This window comes from Brachyhypopomus gauderio, unplaced genomic scaffold (genome assembly GCF_052324685.1).
Source record: "Brachyhypopomus gauderio isolate BG-103 unplaced genomic scaffold, BGAUD_0.2 sc61, whole genome shotgun sequence".
Lineage (NCBI taxonomy): Eukaryota > Metazoa > Chordata > Actinopteri > Gymnotiformes > Hypopomidae > Brachyhypopomus > Brachyhypopomus gauderio.
The window spans coordinates 534,902-556,414 of NW_027506882.1; the positions used below are offsets into that span (position 1 = coordinate 534,902).

The 21,513-nt window shown below is 42.2% G+C and overlaps 1 protein-coding gene across 5 annotated transcripts in view; it reads left to right on the forward strand.

Annotated features, from left to right (window-relative positions):
• Positions 1–21,513, forward strand: part of camk4 (calcium/calmodulin-dependent protein kinase IV) — a 178,167-nt gene that overhangs the window by 19,013 nt on the left and 137,641 nt on the right. For 4 of the 5 annotated variants that reach the window (XM_076988354.1, XM_076988356.1, XM_076988357.1 and 1 more), the window contains 4 exons: positions 2,256–2,334; positions 9,294–9,356; positions 11,510–11,592; positions 12,297–12,369. In XM_076988354.1, the coding sequence (XP_076844469.1) occupies positions 2,256–2,334; positions 9,294–9,356; positions 11,510–11,592; positions 12,297–12,369 (298 nt within the window). The remainder of the gene's footprint in view (positions 1–2,255; positions 2,335–9,293; positions 9,357–11,509; positions 11,593–12,296; positions 12,370–21,513) is intronic. The other variant, XM_076988355.1, reaches the window with a different exon arrangement.

A 21,513-nucleotide genomic window follows, 5' to 3' on the forward strand; every position in this document is an offset into this window, starting at 1 on the left:
CCCACTAACAGACTACGGGCTATGCTGCAAGATAACAGGGCAGCGCCATCCCGGGTGGGGTGGACACCGTCCCTGCCTAAAAGACCAGGCTTGCCCTCGAACTCTTCCCAATTATTAATAAAGCCCACTTGATTTTCTGAACACCACTTGGACATCCAGCGGTTTAGCGACGTGAGCCTGCTGTATTGCTCATCACCGCGCCGCATTGGGATGGGGCCAGAGCAGATTACGGCATCGGACATCGTCTGGGCTAATTTAACCACCTCTTTAACATTAGCCTTAGTCACCTCTGACTGCCGCAGACGTATATCGTTGGCCCCTACATGTATAACTATCCTAGAGAATCGTTTATGGGCTAACAGTCTAAGGTTGCCACTAATGTCCGGCGCTCTGGCTCCCGGTAAACAGCTGACTGTAACCGCTGGAGCCCCTACAGGAATAGCGACTTTCACGTGTCGGACTATAGAGTCTCCTATGACCAGAGTCTCCTCAGAGGAGACACTACAGAGGAGACACTACATACTAGTGTTTTCTGGCAGTAATACCTGTTCAGTAGTCCTTGAATGAATGGAAATATATTAGGATGAACTGTAGCTGTTCAGGATTCGAGATCGGAAACCCTTGCTTTGGAGAGCAGGTTGAGATATGAATGAAGATTCATCTTGAAATATTTACATTTACATTTTCTTTGTGCAATATCCAATGAGATTTTTTCTGTTTGCATTATTCTGAATATCATGCACAGTTTGTTTCCTAAATCTTTTTAGTAAATTGTTACCGGGGCGGTGTATATATACAACCGTCAGTGCAGATGGACGATAGCCTATCATTCATCCACTACTTTTTTATGTTATGCGATCTACCCACATTCCTTCGCGATCGACCGACACTTCCTTCGACGTAATGGGCACCCCGATCTAGGTTATCCCAGCAGATGGTAAATATACTTCAGTTTAAGACTATTTGGAGTCCATGTCTTATGGGTCATGGATTTATGCAACATTTATTAGGCCTATATTTTTCCGAATAAAATATGACTAAGTGAAACTTCATTCATGCATAATGGATCATAGTATCAAAGCATTCGTTCATCGTTCCAGTCTTCAAAATACTCTAGTTAATGTTAGTCATACTGTAATAATGGCTGTCATTTAGTTTTAATCAAACAGCAAATAATCAGTATAGTACCTGCAGTGCCAAGTGATGTGTTCAAATAAGGTACTGTGCTCTGATTATGACACATATGTGACACATACATGACTGCTCTGCTCTGATTGACACATATGTGACACATACATAACTGCTCTGCTCTGATTGACATGTGACACATACATGACTGCTCTGCTCTGATTGACATATGTGACACATACATGACTGCTCTGCTCTGATTGACATATGTGACACATACATGACTGCTCTGCTCTGATTGACATATGTGACACATACATGACTGCTCTGATTGACACATATGTGACACATACATGACTGCTCTGATTGACATATGTGACACATACATGACTGCTCTGCTCTGATTGACATATGTGACACATACATGACTGCTCTGATTGACACATATGTGACACATACATGACTGCTCTGATTGACATATGTGACACATACATGACTGCTCTGATTGACATATGTGACACATACATGACTGCTCTGATTGACACATGTGACACATACATGACTGCTCTGCTCTGATTGACACATGTGACACATACATGACTGCTCTGCTCTGATTGACACATGTGACACATACATGACTGCTGTGATTGACATATGTTACACATACATGACTGCTCTGATTGACACATGTGACACATACATGACTGCTCTGATTGACACATGTGACACATACATGACTGCTCTGATTGACACATGTGACACATACATGACTGCTCTGATTGACATATGTGACACATACATGACTGCTCTGATTGACATATGTGACACATACATGACTGCTCTGCTCTGATTGACACGTGACACATACATGACTGCTCTGATTGACATATGTGACACATACATGACTGCTCTGATTGACATATGTGACACATACATGACTGCTCTGCTCTGATTGACATATGTGACACATACATGACTGCTCTGCTCTGATTGACATACGTGACACATACATGACTGCTCTGCTCTGATTGACATATGTGACACATACATGACTGCTCTGCTCTGATTGACATACGTGACACATACTGCTCTGCTGTTTGCTGATGTTGATGTTCTTCTGTCCCCAGGGGAGCCACATCTGTGGTATTCCGATGCAGGCAGAAAGGCTCCCAGCAAGCCTACGCAGTGAAAATGCTGAAGAAAACTGTGAGTTTGATGGCAGACTTTGCTGTGTGACATATGTGAAGCTTTTCTCTGCGTCACCTTTGGCTAAGGATTCTCAGTCTGTCTCGTTTCCCCACTGGCTGTGCAGAACTTAAAGAACCTCACTGCTTTTATTCCTCCCACATAATGGCTGGTAGTAAATGCTGTCAATCAGTAGTGATGAAATAATGGCTGTCTGCATATGTTTTCACATTCAGCAAACGGTGTGTTTTCAAACTGTTAAGAACACAAAATGCTTCTGCCAAATGCTTGTTCGTTTTCTTCAGAAATCCTTCATTTTGATCTCTCCTTGCACCTGTTATGGGCAGGCAGTGCGAACTAAAAAGGAAGTGATCACGCCAAGTAGTGCTGGGCGGTAATACCAGTTTGCACTGAAAACCGGTTTAAATAGCCACACTGGTTTAAATAGCCACACTGGTTTAAATAGCCTAAACGTTTCTCAATGGATGCTTTTCATTGCTGCGCCAATAAGCACACACAGAGCGCAAATCTAGCTTGCTGAAAACGAGGGACATTCTGAACCAGAAATTCTACCAAACATTGAAGTAAAAGATGATGCCTCAAAGGAACTTTTGTCAAAGAAAGGAGCCGTGTCTGTGGTCACGAAGTACATATGGTTGGACGTGGACCAGTCACTTACAGCAAATGCTATAGAGCAAAAGCTGTCGCGGCTGATGGTAATGAGCAATCTGCTGCACTACCCATAAAGCTAACTTATACTTGACGTATCGCGACTGGAACGAGGGTTCGCACAGCAAAAATGACGCAATCGGTTGCGAGTTCTCGCGTTATGTTTGCAGGGTTCATACACCTTTACAAGGTGGAATTCTAGCACTTGTAAGGCACTTTCTCTTTTTTTTTTAACTTATGTTTTATTGATTTATCAAAGCTTATACATACATATGCTGTACGGAACTTTCAATGTCCATTTTCAAAATTTTCTAGCACCTTCAACTTAATTAAGTTACACATTTATACAAATACACATATGGTTCAGTATCAGTAGTGATGAAATAATGGCTGTCTGCATATGTTTTCACATTCAGCAAACGGTGTGTTTTCAAACTGTTAAGAACACAAAATGCTTCTGCCAAATGCTTGCTCGTTTTCTTCAGAAATCCTTCATTTTGATCTCTCCTTGCACCTGTTATGGGCAGGCAGTGCGAACTAAAAAGGAAGTGATCACGCCAAGTAGTGCTGGGCGGTAATACCAGTTTGCACTGAAAACCGGTTTAAATAGCCACACTGGTTTAAATAGCCACACTGGTTTAAATAGCCTAAACGTTTCTCAATGGATGTTTTATTGATTTATCAAAGCTTATACATACATATGCTGTACGGACCTTTCAATGTCCATTTTCAAAATTTTCTAGCACCTTCAACTTAATTAAGTTACACATTTATACAAATACACATATGGTTGAAAAAAATTCGAAATAAGTCTCTTTTTATCACATTAAAAGAGATGGTACCGACTCCCCAGTGTTCGACCACTGATATTATTTATTTGTTTATATACAGTCCCTGACATAAGTTCTGTCACTTATGCATGTTGTGGAAACAAAAGCTTATAACCTGACTTTAAATTCATCGATTGGTTTTACCAATGACTCATATGAAAGTTGAAACCCTCCCAAATGAGATTTAATTTACGAAAAATAAATTAGCTTTATTGCAGAAATATTGAACATTTAATGAACACAGAAAAGTCAGATATTGGCAAGACAAAAGTTTTGTCGCCTTATCATATAATGCACCCAATCCTAGTTTACAAGGTGGATTTCTCGGATTAATCTTCAGTTGAATTACATCACAACCACCGCAAATACTCCAGGAGACCTACTGGAGCCCGTATGGATCCAAGATTCACCCAGAAAACAGTCAAGTTTAGTGGTGGAAAGATCATGGTCTGGGTTACATTCAGTATGGCGGTGTGCAAGGTGGAAGGCAATTTCAATAGCCTAAAATATCAAGAAGTATTAGCTACATCTTACATTCCCAATCATAAAAGGGGTCAAATTTTGCAGCAGGATGGTGCTCCATCTTATACATCTATCTCTACATCAAAGTTCCTCAAGGCGAAGAAGATCAAGGTGCTCCAGGACTGGCCAGCCCAGTCACCAGCAGTGTTGTATAAAGTATTAGAGACCCATACTTGAGTAAAAGTACAAATATTCTATCAAAAAATTGACTTGAGTAGAAGTTGAAGTGTTCTTTAAAAACTTTACTTAAGTAGAAGTACAGAAGTATTCAGCATTTTTGTACTTAAGTATTGCAAGTAGTTTATTCTAAAATTTATTACTCAAGTACTGAAAGTAAAAAGTACAAGTATTGTGTTTTGAATTAATTAAAGAAAGCCGTCAAAGTTTGATTATCAATTGTTTTTATATATCACTTACAAATCAAAAATGTCAAAGACCACAAAGTGTTCTGTATGTACAAACAAGTAGCAACTTAAAAAACTGGGCTTAACACTTCGTACACAAAAAACAGATAACCTATGTTCCACTACGTCGTAGGTTTGAGGCAGAAGTACAAGTTCGCCTTAATTTAGCTGAGAAAACGAGGTGTATTTTGGACGTAACATCCATCCGTCGGATTTTAAGGGTGAGCCTACTGCCCTGCGTTTACCCTCAATAAATGCCCTTACCCTATAAAAACACTACACTATAAAAATGGGGACATGATTAGTCAGCATGAAAAGAGACACAGATTACTGTTGCTAAAAACACAACTTAGCGTGACATCGCCTTTATTATTGCCAGCTAATGTTAAGTGAATACTGCAGCACGTTATGAACATAATTAGGTTAGTTAGCTAAGATATCTAACCTAACTAGTGCTTACTGACAGCTCAAGCTGGAGTGTCTTCTGTGCGTTATATTTATATATAAACACATTGATGTGTTTCTTCGAGTTCGAAGGTGAATTTTCGAAGGCCAATATTTCACCCTCTTTAGAGAGATGGCACTTCATCCAATAGGAATTTACTTTCACTCCACCAAACGCAAACACTGGGATGGTCTCCTTCCTCACCCTCACGGCCACGATCACTCGATGTTGAAGGTGTGGAAGGTGCCAATATATGTACATTAAAATGCCAACAAGCATATTATGCAGCACTTATGCTGCTCTTCTGCTGTTACCAAACACGGTACCATACCATCACTTTTAATGAGATAAAAAGAAAATTATTTGGAATAAATTTGAGTGTATGTGTATTTGTATAAATATGTAAATTAAGCTGAAGGTGCTGGAAAATACTGAAAATGGACCTTCAAAGTGCTGTACAAGTGCATGAATTCTACCTTGTAACTTCGCACGCACAAAAATTGAGAGGAGAACAACCTCGGCTTGCGACGCAACCGCGCGCTTGGCAAACGCGCATGGGCGGAGCCATTGCAATTGCGTCATTTTTGCCGCACGGACCCTTGCGGCAGTCACGACGTGTCAAGTGAATCTAGATTACGAGGCTCAAGTGTTCAGTGAAGGCAGCAGCATTCATTATAATAATGAATCAAAAAGGTACTGGGAGAGGGAACGCTGTGCGCGTCTGGCTGCCGCTGCTCTCCAGTATTATTGTTGTTGTTTCCTTTCTTTTGGCCGATTCAATTCTAGGTCGGCACACCACCTACTCAGTGTTTTACAATGTGGTTGAGCCAGTTATACATCTGGTTTTCACTTGCCTGGACTGTCCTGTTGTCTCTGTATCAACCTGTGGCAGGTCTACTCCAATACACCGCAGCTGAACTCCTGCGGCTTCGCCTTTACCACTATGTGCCTCCGCCAGCAGTGCTGTATTTGCACCCGGACATCGTCTATCCACCTCGTCCAAGATACATTCATCGTGGATCTCGCCGGAATTTTCATGTCGACAGTTCTACAGCAATTCACTCTTTCTGGTCTACCACCCGCTGTCCACCCAGGAATACTGGCCGGCGTGCTAATCACAGCACGCTAGTTCGCTTAGCTAGATCGGCTAATGCTACTGCCAAACGCGACTCCACCACTGTCAACTTCGGTCTTCTCAACATCCGCTCACTTACGAGCAAAGGTCATCTCATTCAAGATCTCCTCACGGACCGTAAGTTTGACTTTCTCTGTTTAACAGAAACCTGGCAACAGCCCAATGACTTTTCACAACTCAACGATTCTACACCTCCCGGGTTTGTTTACGTCTGTCAACCACGTAGCGTAGGTCGAGGAGGAGGTCTCGCAATAATTCACCGCGAGAATTGGAAAGTCCTCTTGGTAGCTGTGCCTGCTTACAGTTCACTGGAGTGTCTAGCGTGTGAACTGCCTGGACCCTCTCCTACCATCATCGCTACAGTCTACCGTCCTCCTAAACCACATAAGGATTTTCTAACTGATTTTGCCTCTCTTCTCACTCATCTATCTACACTGTCACCTAATGTAATATTGCTGGGGGATTTCAAAGTTCACATGGACCGCTGTGATCTTCCTCTCACCAAAGACTTTTCCGCCTGCCTTGATAATTTCGGATTTGATCAATTCATCGATTTTCCTACCCACACAAAAGGACACACACTGGATTTAATCTGTTGTTCTGGTCTCATCCCTTCAAACTGTGCAGCTGATGATCTCCATGTGTCTGACCATTTCCTCCTCTCATTTAACACTTCTCTCAGTATGTCCAAAACCAAACCATAACGTCTCATCTCATTTAGGAATATTAAAAACATTAACATGGATGCCCTCACCTCCAGCCTCGACAATATTTTGATCCTGGACCATCCTTCTTCACCTGATGAACTCGCTGCTCACTATAATACCTGTTTAACCAATATCCTGAACTCTCTTGCCCCAGTGAAAACCCGCTTGGTTTTTCCTCTCATTCTGCTCCCTGGTATACTCCTGAACTTAGGCTAATTAAAGCTAAAGCTCGTCAACTCGAGCGACTCTATAGAAAATCTGGTCTCACTATCCACAAAGAAATGCACAAAACTCATATACTACATTATAAGAAAGTAATTGCTCAGGCAAAATCATCATACTTCTCTGGTCTAATCAGTTCTAATGAAGGGAACACTAAAACACTGTTCTCTTTAATGAACACATTTCTCCAACCCTCAGCCTCCCTACCCTCTCACTTCTATTCAACAGACACCTGTAATTCTCTGATGATGTTTTTTAGTGAAAAAATTTGTAAAATCCACCAGAGCATGTGTCCTATTCCATTGCCTCGCTCTTCTTCTTCTGTACCTCTCTCACACAGTTACTCTCTCTCCTGTTTTCAACTCCCAACTGTTTTTATCTGTCATTTCCGAACTTATTAGCAAATCAAAGCCTTCTTCATGTCAGCTTGATCCTTTCCCTACAGTTGTAGTTAAATCCTGTCTTCCCTCTCTGCTCCCCCTCATAACTGTCATTATTTATTCTTCACGTACTACTGGAATTGTTCCCACACTCTTCAAAACTGCAGCCATTATTCCTATTTTGAAAAAACCTGGCTCCGACCCCAATAATTTCAATAACCTCCGCCCCATCTCTAACCTCCCTTTTATTTCCAAAACACCCTCCGTCGGTGTGCTCCACGCCCGCCACAGACTACGGCGAGGAGGAGGACTACCCTCCGTCGGTGTGCTCCACACCCGCCACAGACTACGGCGAGGAGGAGGAGGATGAAGGGTGCTCCTACATGGAGGAGACGCCACCCCCTTCGGAGCTCTCCGCCAGGACAGTGAAAAGGAGGAGGAGTCCAGAGGCGGGCTCATCCCCCGAGCGCTCTGAAGTCAGCGAAATGGACTGTTCCCGGGGTGGCAGCTCGGGGCAGCCCATGAGCTGGAGCTGTGGCAGTGAGGAGGCGATGGAGGAAGAAGGCACTCCCACTGCCGGGCCCAGAGGGAGATCACAGGGCGAAGATGGACTCCCGTATAGCCTACCGAGGGGAGGGACTAGTCGTGCTGCACCTGGCGCGTCCACCGGCCGCGCTGCACCTGGTGGAGGGTTTGCAGTGAGGGCAGGAGGAGGACCACCCACCGCAGCACCAGCAGCTCCCGGTCTTTCTCCCCTGGTCGGCCTCCTCCTGGCTCGTAGCTTGGCGCCTGTTGCATGTGTGTCTGTCCCTGTGTTCGTATGTATTCCCGTATGTCTGCCTAATCTCCTTTTCCCTTTCGTGCCTCTGTGTGTTAATGTTCCTGTTTGTGTGTTCGTAAACGTCCCGTTTAATGTGTCTAACGTGTTTTCCCCCGTCTTCCCAGAGAGGATGTTCTAGGCTGTTCGTGGCGGACTCTCCACCGAGGGCGGTCACCTCCCAGACGCAGGACTGGGCGCTTCGGATCCGCCCATCCACGTGGGTTCGGGGCACTCGGTCTTGTTGGCACCCCGGGATGGGTAGTGCCCTTGGTGGGGGCGTCTGTCACATTACGGTCCCCGAACCCTCCCTTTGGGGCGTGTGTTAACGTCGTCTGCGTCTACTCGTCTACGTCTGTGTATCTCTGTGGGTGCAGGTGTGTCTCGTGATTATCCGTCTCACCTGTGGCACGTTGCCGTGTCTGTTCCATGTTTCACGTGCACTGTATTGTGCAATATTTGTATAAATAAAAGTGAGGTCTGTCGCAACCAGCGGATCTGTGTCTCTTCTGTCTGCCGCCTCCCAGCGTCACAATAATATTATGTGTAGCTGGTTCACATAAGTTGTATAACTTTGTTTGAGGTTATAGGTAGTAGTAATGTAATAATTGTAATTTTGAATTTGAATTTTTTTATGGGTATGGTAGGATGTATTCATCTTTGTCGTAATAAGGCAAATTATTGTCTTTGTTATAAGTATATTATAAGTATCTTCAGATGTATTTCATGTCATAGCTAGTCCATGATTTGTCCAATTAATCCACTCACCATTCTTAAGATAGTGATCATACTATAATTTGGGTTTTCACTAACCCTGTGCTGAACTAATAATGCCTGCTGTCCTCACAGGTTGACAAGAAAATTGTACGGACAGAAATTGGAGTCCTATTACGTCTTTCTCATCCAAATATAGTAAGTTGAGGTGTAAAATGCATTTTAGCATGTTTCTCTGGGGTCCATTCCTGTTTAAAGAACATATGTAATATGCCATATTTGTCAATTGTGATTTTCAACCAAATCGAGATTTGTCCATCACATTTACCCATCTGTGCAGTTATAACACACACACTAGTAATTACTTGGGGTACACACATGCTCAGAGCGGTGGCCAGCCCTAGCCCGGGCGCAGTTGGGGTTAGGTGCCTTGCTTAAGAGCACCTCAGTCATGGCCTCAGGCCTGGGAATAAAACCCATGACCCTCCGTTCACAAGACCAGTTCCCTAACCACCAGACCATGGCTGAGCCATACTTACAGTTCTACAGTCTCAGCTTCAGTGCCCTATATTAAATGTCAGGCCCCTGATTGTTATACAGGGCAGAATCACTTGTATTAAATTAACATGCAGTGTTAAACTAGTTTCAAGTGTGACTTTGTAGTATTGTACTTGGGGTTACAGTCAGAGGTGGGTAGGAACGCGTTACATTTACTCCGTTACATTTACTCAAGTAGATTTTTGGACAAAAATGTACTTGTAGGAGTAGTTTTAATATGAAAGACATTTACTTTTACTTGAGTAAATATGTGGTGAGAAAAACGCGACTTTTACTCCGTTATAATCGGATTTGCGCCGCGCGCTACCATTACTTTCGTTTTGTAAATAATTAGTCTTTTCAGTGAGAAGACTGACCAACGTCTCGTCATCTGAGTATGAGTGACCAATCAAATGAAGCCGGTCAATCACGTGATCACATACGCAAACTTTCTCCACCGTAGCAAGAAAGTGACAGAAAAACCTCCCGAGCATCCCTGACCTCACATACAGCCAATGTTTATATTACAAACGTGTAAAAGGACAGTTATATAATGCGCTGCAGGGTTGCCAAGTTTTCAAGATCACTTTTCAAGTGAGATTTAAACGGGGGTGGGGGTTTGGGTGGTGAACGTAAATTGTTGACGGGGGGGGGGGGGGGGGGGGGGTGTAAAATGGACACAAATTAAGTATTATATCGCGATCGATCGATAGTCAGTGGTTGGTGCCAGAGCGAACTAGTAACTCATTGAATCGTAGATGTGGATCAGATATAAAAAACTATTTTTTTTCGGCGTGAGAAATCTGATGTGTGGCATGTAAGCGTGTGAAGACAGTCAAATGCGTTTGTCTCACGCTCAGTGCGTGAGAGTTTGCAACCTTGTACTTGTATGGTAATTGTGTCTGCAAACGTGTGGAAATTTCAGCCTACAAGAACTCAACATCAAATATGAGGAAACACGATGCGATAAGTTTGCTGTATGTATAATTATGTGTAATGCTATATCTCTGAGGCATAACGTTTGTATGATGTAATTATTAAACGTAACGCAGTGCAATACTAAAAACCAGTTCACACTCTGAGTGTACACACTAGCAATATAGGATGATTAAGTCTGCTACAGTTCTGCTTCAGTTGGGGTCAAGTTGTAGCTACACGTATTGGCTGACAGTCTCATCAGTTAGTGCCTTTGTGGAACACATTAAAGTTACACAGGCCTAATAATTAGGAACAAACAAAAATACATTATAATAAATAATTTATATATATATTTATTTATAATAAATAATTTTTATCATTAAAAGTCATTGTTTCCCGTAATTCAATTTCCTATGATGTAATTTACTGACATGAGACAGTACTCATGCATTTACTCACTACTTGAGTAGCTTTTAATCAAAGTACTTTTTAACTTTTACTCAAGTAAATTTTTGGGATGCATACTTTTACTTTTACTTGAGTAACATTTGGTTCAAGTAACTGTACTTTTACTTGAGTAAAATTGTTGAATACTCTACCCACCTCTGGTTACAGTGTAGAACAGTGTTTCTCACTGTCTGCTTGAATAACTAGCAAACAGTTCGTATTTCAGCTCTGTACTCTAAACATGCAGTGTTCTGTACTCCTGACTGCTTAGGTAAAGAATGCCGGGAGCTGGGACAGAGCAGAAATGTGATTATTACTCTCGTCTGGGGTTATAAGGACTGGCTTGGGAAACATTGATGAAGCTGTTTTGACCTGGAGATTCTTCATTTTTAAATGTTATTTCTCTTTCTTTTTCTCTTACACTCACATTGTCTTGTATTCTATGTCAGATCAGGCTGGAGGAGATCTTTGAGACACCTGCAGAGATTAGTCTTGTGCTAGAGCTCGTCACTGGAGGAGAACTTTTTGACAGGTCAGTTCTCTTTGGAGGAGGGGGGGAGGGTGGTATTAATATTTTTCATTGAACCATAATTTCAACCATAGTTTCTTAGATGCCTAGATTTATAGTATTTTTAAACAGTTTTTCCTTGACATAGATTCGGCCTAGACTGTGACTAAAATTATTAGTTTTAATGGGTCAGTTTTGTGTGCATTTTACATATAATATGCATTATACATATTGAAAATGCATTACATAAAATATGCATTATACTGTGATATGCAGATATCACTTGATGATTTACTTAACACTTTTACCCATATCTTTTACCCATATCTATCTGAAAGTACTTGTCTGCATGTCTTAACAGAACAATTCTGCAGCCTATACTTTCTCCAAATGACAAAGGCCTTAAGCATATCTTACAAAATGATGGAAACCTGCCAAGTGCCACTCCACAGAAACTAAGTTTACTCAGTGTTCTGAGTAAACCACAGCTAAAGAATATCTGTCACCATAAGTCATTTTCCAACAAACCTTCTCTTGTGAACAATTGATAGAAGTATTACCATTCGCCTCTCACAGTGTGCCAAGGTATGGTTGACTCACCAGCTCACAGGAAGGTTGCTAAATAAAAAATGGGAAAAATCACTTTGCTGCTTCACCTCATCCTCTGCACCACTCCAATTCAATACATAGTCAATTTTAGACCAGCACTGAGGTGTTCCTTCTTGCAGGGTGGTGGAGAAAGGCTATTACAGCGAGCGAGATGCAGCTGATGCTATTAAACAAGTGCTGGAGGCCGTGGCGGTGAGTCCTGTGGTGTTTCCTGCACCAGCTGTTCCACACACGAGACTAGAAAGGACTAGAAAGTTGCAACATCCATAATTTCTGTTGAATTTTTGCATATGAGACAATCACATGTATTTATTTATTTATCAACAGAAGTGTTTTTTGCCTATAGATTTCTATTTGCAACAGAAAATTCAGTTTACTGTATTCTTATGGTGCTGATCTTTCTTATAGTATGTAAATGTGAGTGCTATAGAAGTGCACCACAGCTCTAAAAAAGCACTGGATGATACTGTTAGTAGGAGGCTGTTTCAGTGATATAATCAGTAGGAGGACATAGACCCCATTGAGAGGTCACAGATGGCTATTCTCTCTATATTCTCTCATACACTCCTCTCCTACACTCCAATCTCTTATCTCAGTCTGTCTCCATCTGTCTTACTCTGTCTCTGTGGTTTGTTCTCTCTTCCCATGTTTGTTTACTAGAAGAGCTATAAAGAATGCTCATCCTTGCCATCCAGCACCCACCAGCACTCATAACTCCATTCTGGAACATCTTCTGTTCCAGTTAACCACCTGGTTGCTGTGTTGTATCCATTACTTAATTCATATAGATGATGCATTGCAGAAACAACATGCATTTGCAGTGTGTACATGGGTGTACAGTAGCTGATGCAGTTTCAAATGTTACCTTTTTCTGCGTGCGCTTGCATGACAGCCCTCATTTCACTGAGGATCGCTGTTGCCAAGGAGATGAGATATTAAGACAGTGGGCTAATTTCTCATGCATGGCTTTCAGCTCAGAGAGTTGGCAGCCTGCAATAAGTAAATGCAGACTCACTAGCTCTCACTGGGTCATGCCGAACTCAGCAGAGAAACAGGGATGTTAGAGCTGCCACCCCCTTTAGAAGTGGCACATGTTTTTTTTTCCATGCTGTGCTGTTCTCCATGTACACTGTAAAAAAAAAATTGTTGTTTTTACAAAAAAAATCTGGCAGCTGTGGTTGCCAGAATAATTCTGTACAATATACAACACACATGTTAACAGCTTTACAGAACAACCAGTATATTCAACAGTTTAAAACTTATTAAAGTTATTTTTTTTTAAGTACAGTAAATTGAACAGCCTTTTTTTGATGATTTAGCATGATCACGCTGCTAATAGACAATCTTTTAGTATAATTTACAAGCGTTTATCGCTTATTGTACATTATAGCATATTTAATTTCACTGAATAATACAGGAAAAAAAAACATTCTTTAACTGTAAAAGCTTCACCATAACACTGTCATTTAACTAAGTTTTCCTGCTAATGCTACGTGGTTTATAATGAAATTTTAAATCGGTCAATTATTTGCTAAATTTTCAGTGACATCTAAACATTGCAATTTCTTTTCTTGTAAAATGTACTGTTAATTACTAATATGCCTTTTGCAAACCTGAAGTGTACTACCTTCATACAGATGTTTTATTTTTACCAGAAATGTAAAAAAAATGTAACACTGTAAACAGAATAAGCATTTGAAAACAGTTACATATACCTTAAAAAATCCACCAATAACTTTACTTTCCACGATTTTATTGACCTCACAGTAGTTCCACAATATGCAATTGCTCAGCAAATGTATTAGAGTGACAGTGTCACGGTGAGGCGGCCCCCTACCGGCCGCCTCCGTCCACAGCGGCTGTTGTTGTTGTTGTCTGGTGACGTCATGTGTGTCCCTCAGGTGGGCGGAGCCCGTGATCCGTCTCACCTGAGGGTCGTTTGTTTGCCTATATATGTCTTGTCTTTGTACCAGTTGACCGCTGGTCATTATATCCTTAATTTGGAGATAGTGCACGGGTTTTAGGTTTGCACACTTTCTATTAAACCATCCTTTTTCCCTGAGACTTGGCGTGATCGCTTCCTTTTCGTTGCTCACCCCTGCCCGTCACAGAATGACCAGCCACCCTTCGGAAGCCACCGAGTCTCTTTTTCTTTCTCCTTCGTTCGTGGTCATGTCTCGTGGTAGGTGTTTGTCTGTGTGGTGTTTTGTTTGAAGAGCTCCGCCGTGCTTTTGTGTTTTGTGTGTGTGTGTGTGTGTAGCACGGCGAGGACCAGGGCAGTCTGCCCTGAGACAGCTCTTCGTGTCCGTTGTATGTTGCGGGAGTTCCGTCGTGCGCTTGTGTGTATGTGACACGGCGAGGACCAGGGTGTCTGCCTGGTAGACTCTCGTGTGTGTTGTGAATGTGTGTACATGTTGACGGACGTGTGGACCAGTGTGCGTGCTCGTTATGTTCTATGTTGAATGTTTTATGTGTGACGCGGTTGCCGCTCGTCACTGTCGCCTCGCTCCCCGTGTGTTGTGTGTTTAATGTGGGGAGCGACTGCGGCTCTGAGCGGCGCGCGTCACTGTGTTTGTGTAAGCAGAGCACGCATGTGATGGGTTCCGTCTGTCTGTTTGTACACCGTTTTTTGTTTGTCTAGTATTTGCGTGTGTGTTTTGTCCTAGTGTGTTGTCGATTGTTTGCGTGTAATTCCACGCATGCTCCTCCCCCGGAATGTGTGTTTGGGGGGGACCGGCTGTGGTCCCGTGCCATGGGGTGTGGCATGGAGGGCGTCTCTCCCAAGGGAGGCCCTGAATAGGGTAAGGCGCGTTTGTGTTTTGTGTTTGTATATACAGGGTTCGTACGGTCATGAAAAACCTGGAAAAGTTATGGAATTTGAAAATAGCAATTTCCAGGCCTGGATAAGTTTTGGAAAAATAAAAAATACTCAAATGTTTTGGAAAAGTCATGGAAATTTGCTTGACACAATAAATGTATGTTGTTCTGATAACCGGAAGAAAAAATTAATAAATATAATATAGCCATTTTTTTCATTGTGCGGACCGCTAACGTAACTTCACACATTAGTTCACTGCGTTAGCGTCGGACTCCAAGCGGAGCTGTAGATTGTACTTTGATGTAAATCAGCGTAATGCTGGTAAATGCCGATTAAACAATGACTGCTTCAGTTGGACAAATACAAGCTATGGCTTGTGAAAGACAAGGACACGGGGCGTGCAAAATGTGCACGGTTAACGATGGAGTTAGAGACTGAAAAGATTTAGATACGTTTTGATCGTAAACACAGTATAGAAAAAAAAACTAACGATGTCCTCGTGCGTACAACGCGAGAAAGAGCGATCGTGTTGCCGAGATGGGCTGCAGTGGAGCCTGTGTTGCCTCAGCTTATCGTACACAACACTCCACAACACTCCACTGTGCTGCCACTGCTCCTCCGTGCACGCGCGAAATAAAAAAAAAAGTAGGTCGTAACTCCGGTTTATATTGATATTGAAAATACGGTAAATGTTTATTTTTTCAATTAAACCACGTGGCTTGTCATTAATTTATGATATACTGTGGAATTTTGGCCTGGATTTTTTCTTATTTTTCATGTCTACACATATGTTTAGAGAATGTATAGTCATTAAAATTTGCCTCAAAGTCATGGAAAAGTCATGGAAAAGTCATGGAAATTGATTGTCAAAAAAGTGTATGAACCCTGTATATATATGTGTGTGTGTGTGTGTGTGTGTGTGTGTGAGGTTGTTCTTTGTGCAGGTGCTTCTCCTTGGCAGTGTTCCTGGACCTTGTGGGGGTCTCCACCTGGCAGGAGCCCCCTTGTGTTGTGGGGTGACCGGAGCCCGGTCGTGAAGAGCCCCTCCCTAGAGGGCTGGGCCCCCCGGATGTTTGGGGACCATGGGGCTCCGGTCTGAGAAGCTCCTGCTGGGGATGGAGATCCTCCCTCCTGCCCGGGGTGACCAGGAGGCCCTTGGGGCTGCTCCCTAGCCCGCGTCGGGGGTGCTCTGGGCCTCGGTCTCTGGCGCTCCTGGGTTGGGTGGAGGAGTCCACCTTGAGATGAGAGGCCCCGAGAGGGGTTGGCTCCCCAGGAGGCTGGGGTGACCCCTAGCAGAAGGCAGAGGTCAGCTCTGGGAGGAGGTAGGTCCAGGAGGTGAAGTAGCTACGCCTTGGAGAGGTAGCCTGCACACCCACACACACACGAGGGACGAGAGGAGCCGTAGGCCCTCGTCCTCACACCCGTGGGGCTTACCGGCTGAATGCCGGTTAGGGCGTGAGGGCCCTGTGACCGACTGGGGCGTGGTTTTGTGTTGTTAACGACCCGGTCGGTCCAGGGTCCCGCCCGGGGAGGTGAGCTGCCTAATGTTTTGTGTTTTATCTTTCAGCTCCCGGACGGCAGGAGGTGTGTTCCTGCCTGTCTCTGCCTTCCTGTCCCTTCATGTTTTGTGTGCAGCCGCTGTGTGCCACACACCCAGTGGAGGGGAGTGCGGCTTGGTGGGGGGGTCTGTCACGGTGAGGCGGCCCCCTACCGGCCGCCTCCGTCCACAGCGGCTGTTGTTGTTGTTGTCTGGTGACGTCATGTGCGTCCCTCAGGTGGGCGGAGCCCGTGATCCGTCTCACCTGAGGGTCGTTTGTTTGCCTATATATGTCTTGTCTTTGTACCAGTTGACCGCTGGTCATTATATCCTTAATTTGGAGATAGTGCACGGGTTTTAGGTTTGCACACTTTCTATTAAACCATCCTTTTTCCCTGAGACTTGGCGTGATCGCTTCCTTTTCGTTGCTCACCCCTGCCCGTCACAGACAGATTAGTGATAATGCATTTGGCAAAATAAATAAAAACAGGTGAAAGACAACTGAAAAGATACTGCAGAAAATAAAAAAATATATAATTTTTTTTCTACAACTGTCAAAGAATTAACCACTTTAAAATCAATTTAATAATAATAATAATACATTTTATTTAATGGCGCCTTTCTTGGCACTCAAGGTCACCTTACATATTTTAATAAAAAAGAAACAGTGCAAGTAGAATTCACAGGTCATAGGCAACTTTAAACAAGTGAGTTTTAAGTTTGATTTTAAAATGTGGTAATGAATCTGTGTTGCGAAGATCAGCTGGGAGTGAGTTCCAAAGGCGTGGAGCAGCACAACTAAACGCTCTGTTCCCCATAGTAGCAAGACGGACAGGTGGAATAGTGAGATAGATAGAAGAACAAGATCTAAGGGTGCGAACTGGTGTAGCAATATGAAGGAGGTCTAAAAGATATAAAGGGGCAAGATTATGGAGAGCTTTGAAAGTTAAAAGGAGTATTTTATAATTAATGTGATGAGAAATGAGAAGCCAATGAAGCTGCTTTAAAACCGAAGTGATATGATGCATTGTAGGGGTCCGTGAAATGATACGAGCAGCTGAATTTTGTACTAATTGTAATTTATGAAGGGTTTTCTGAGGTAGACCAAACAAAAGAGAATTACAGCAATCTAAACGAGAAGTAACCAGACTATGAACCAAGATAGCAGTAGAATGATGATTAAGAGAAGGACGTAGACGATTTATATTTCAAAGATGGAAATAAGCTGACTGAGTGATATTATTAACATGAGAAACAAAAGAAAGAGTGCTATCAAGATTGCTATCAAGATTCTTCCAATTGCTTGCGCCCCACCTGCAATACCCATGTGCCACACGGGTATTGCACGTATTTCCGACGGGGCAGATAGAGAATGTCTGGGTGATCAAAGAGAGCTGATGGTGGAGGTCCATGCAAATGTAGACGGAGCCTATGGAGCTCAGCTGAGGTGTAGAACAGCCGCTTCGCTAACGTTGGACAATGAACAAGGAGTAAAGTAATATGGAGAGCAAGGCACATATAACCAGTCCAGACAGTTCCCAACATGATAGCAGGTGATATTATGACCTTAAAATACTTTACAAGCAGCAGGTTAAAAAGATTAAAAAGGGGAGCCGGGTTAGCAGCGGCGACAAACATGCCAGCGTTCACTCGCATCCGGGTCGATCCAAGATTACTTAATTTGCACAAGTAAACAAATGTCTTCAATCACTCTACAAACTGAGTTACAGACATGTGAATGAGGAAGTATAAACAGCAGAACTCTAATCTTCTTACAAAAAAACATACATCTTGGCCTGAAACATGCTTCAATGGCCAAGTTTATATATATATATATATATATATATATATATATATATATATATATATATATATATATATATATATATATATATATATATATGTATATATATATATATTATATGTAAAGAAGAAAAATAAGAACATATTTCTTAACTTAAATACCCTTTTAGTGTACAGGTGTCAAGCAGTAGTATGGGTACAACAGATTTCACTACTGATTTCTGTATCTGTGAATTGCCATATTCTGGTGTAAAACACCAAACACAAACATTCTGGTTGGAAAGCATTTGGTCAACAGGAGACCAAAATGCAGATAAACTGCTACGTTTACAAAAATAACCAGACAAACCTTAAAGGAACAAGGACCAACAGAGTTCACAGTTCCAAAAAGAACATACTGGCTAAAGCTCTGCTAACAAGAGCTGCCAGTGCAAGCATGCAGGGTATCTGCACATTTTTAAATCTCAAATTCAATGACCTTTAAGACCTTTTTAATAGGTCGCGACGCGTCATGTATAAACGCAGCTTGACGCGGCTCAGGGATTACGGCACATGCAGCGCCGTGCGCAGTGCCCTAGTGCCTGTACATTTACATAGTAATGGGCCAATGAAGGTAATTTAAAAACCAGGACATTTCCTCACTTAAAAAAAAACCCGGGACAGGACGTGAAATACGTCCCGGGAAATACGGACGTTTGGTCGCACTACACAGTAGACAAATCATTTTTGGCACTTACAGTTAAACTGCAGTTAGCAGCGAATGACTCGATATGCATATTACTATTACGAGTGCCATCATATCGGTTGTGTTTTTCAGATTTCATATGATAATCCAGCGCTTTACAGCCCCATTGTACCAAGTTTGAATGTTTTTCGGCAAGTTCATATAGCGCCTCATACAAATCACTGGAAGGTTTCAGCCAACCACAATATTTTTCATCCTCCAGCCACTTCACTGAATGGACATTTACCCATGTCTGCATCCTTGTATTGTTGTTCCCGCCGCAGCCCTCAAATAAGAAAAGCAGCTTGTTAGGCAGCTAAAGCATCATCTGCTGTTTCCACCTGTTAGGTGACGTACTACTGCCATTTTGCAGGCGGAGTATACGCCGTTGTGGAAATGATAATTATTGTGGGATATACATCGGTAAAATAAAACAGAAAAACTGAGCAACACACTTATTTAATGCCTCCCCTCCTAAAATTCCAGACATTTAAAGACATTTTTAGACCTTGAATATGTAAAACTAAATTTAAGACATTTTAAGACTTTTTAAGGACCCGCGGGTACCCTGGCATGTTTCCTTAATAGCTGATACACCCTGATCGTGTTGTGAGTTACAACAGAAAATAGCATCCTTAATAATCCTTTAAGTTTGAAGAACTGAGCAGTTGACCTGAAACAAAAAAAATTGAGTGTGGCATATCACGTACCATAAACAGAGTTTAGTCCAAATTCAGACATCACGGCATTCGTGATCCGAAAGTTCTTGAATCAAGGTAAGCACTCTAGGGTTCACAGGAAGACGGGATGTGTTTGTCTTCTCCACATTAGTGCCCTTCTCTGGGTTTATGGAGAAAAAACACCTTGAGAAATAGAAGAAAAACAAATGACCACATTAATACTAGGTTCACTAACCTTTAACGATTACTTTATTTTTACACACTTAATACTACATCTCAACTATCCCAAAAGTCACTGCAGCAGTTAATTCAAATTTACAAAAGAAAAAAATACTTTGAAAAGTCAAAAAAGACACATCTATGCAAAAACTCCAGGAATGATGCCAGCTCTGAAGGGTAACAGGGGTGATAGTGGGAAAAATTCCTTAGCCTTTTTCTGAGCAGGGGCTCATGATTAATTATTTATTCATTACTGTTAAAAATAGAATACAAGACTCAAATTATGCAAATAAAGTTTAAAAGAATTACAAGTAATATGATTATAGTTAGTTTAATTTAATATATATTTTGTGTTGGTTTATTAGGTATTACATACATTTTGTGCTTTTGTTCATGTATTACGCTTTACGCCGTAAGTTACAGGCGGCCAGGATGAACCAGATCGTCTGACCACCTGTACCGGCTAAAAAAAAAAAACACTGTCTTATATTTCTGATAAAAATTAAACTTCATCAGAATAAAGATAAAATACTGAATTTATCTTGTATCTACCGCTGAAGCTCTTCTGATGTCTGAAATACAGGCGGTTTTCGGTGTAAATCGGAACATATGTACATACTGTACGTAAATAACGTACTGTATGCAGTTATCATATCCTAAAGATAGCCTTTTGGCAAATACCTTTATCCATAGCTGCGTTTAACTAAGGCTAAAGGCCTATCCTGACGCCGTCCTCCTCGGTCCCGAGCCGTGTAACCATGTATTCTTCCGCCAGGCACACCAAACACCAATTTCTGTTTACGACGCAGAACCACTTAGGTCCAAACAAGGCTTTATACAGTAAATGGGAGATGTGTCGAACCACGGAAAATCGTAACTCAAGGACCGCCTGTATGATGTTTATGTCGATTGAATTGGAGCATTGATGTCTTCGGCACGACCAAACAAGTTGACAACATAATCAGGCCTGATAGTTTTCAGGCGCCACGCCGGAATTCCGGCGTACCGACATGTCCGCGAGAAAAAAAAAAATTGAGGGGGGGGGGGAAATCCGTCAAATCATAATGATAAACCACACGGGCGCGCATGCTATCTGTTTTGAGGCCGAAATATGATCCTTACAAGGTTCCCAAGTTACGATTTTTCGTGGTTACTACACATCTCCCATTTACTGTATAAAGCCTTGTTTGGACCTAAATGGTTCTGCGTCGTAAACGGAACTTGGTGTTTGGTGTGGGTGGCATCAGGATTAGTTAAACGCAGCTATGGATTTGCCAAAAGGCTAGCTTCAGGATAGGATAACTGCGTATAGTACGTTATTTACGTACATACATGTACGTATGTTCCGATTTACACCGAAAATCGATTTACGACGGATCAACGTCGTAACCCGGGGACCGCCTGTATTTCAGACATCGGAAGAGCTTCAGAGGTAGATGCAAGATAACTTCAGTATTTTATCTTTATTCTGATTAAGTTACATTTTTATCAGAAATATAAGAGTGTTTTTTTTGAGCCGGTACAGGTGGTCAGACGATCTGGTTCATCCTGGCCG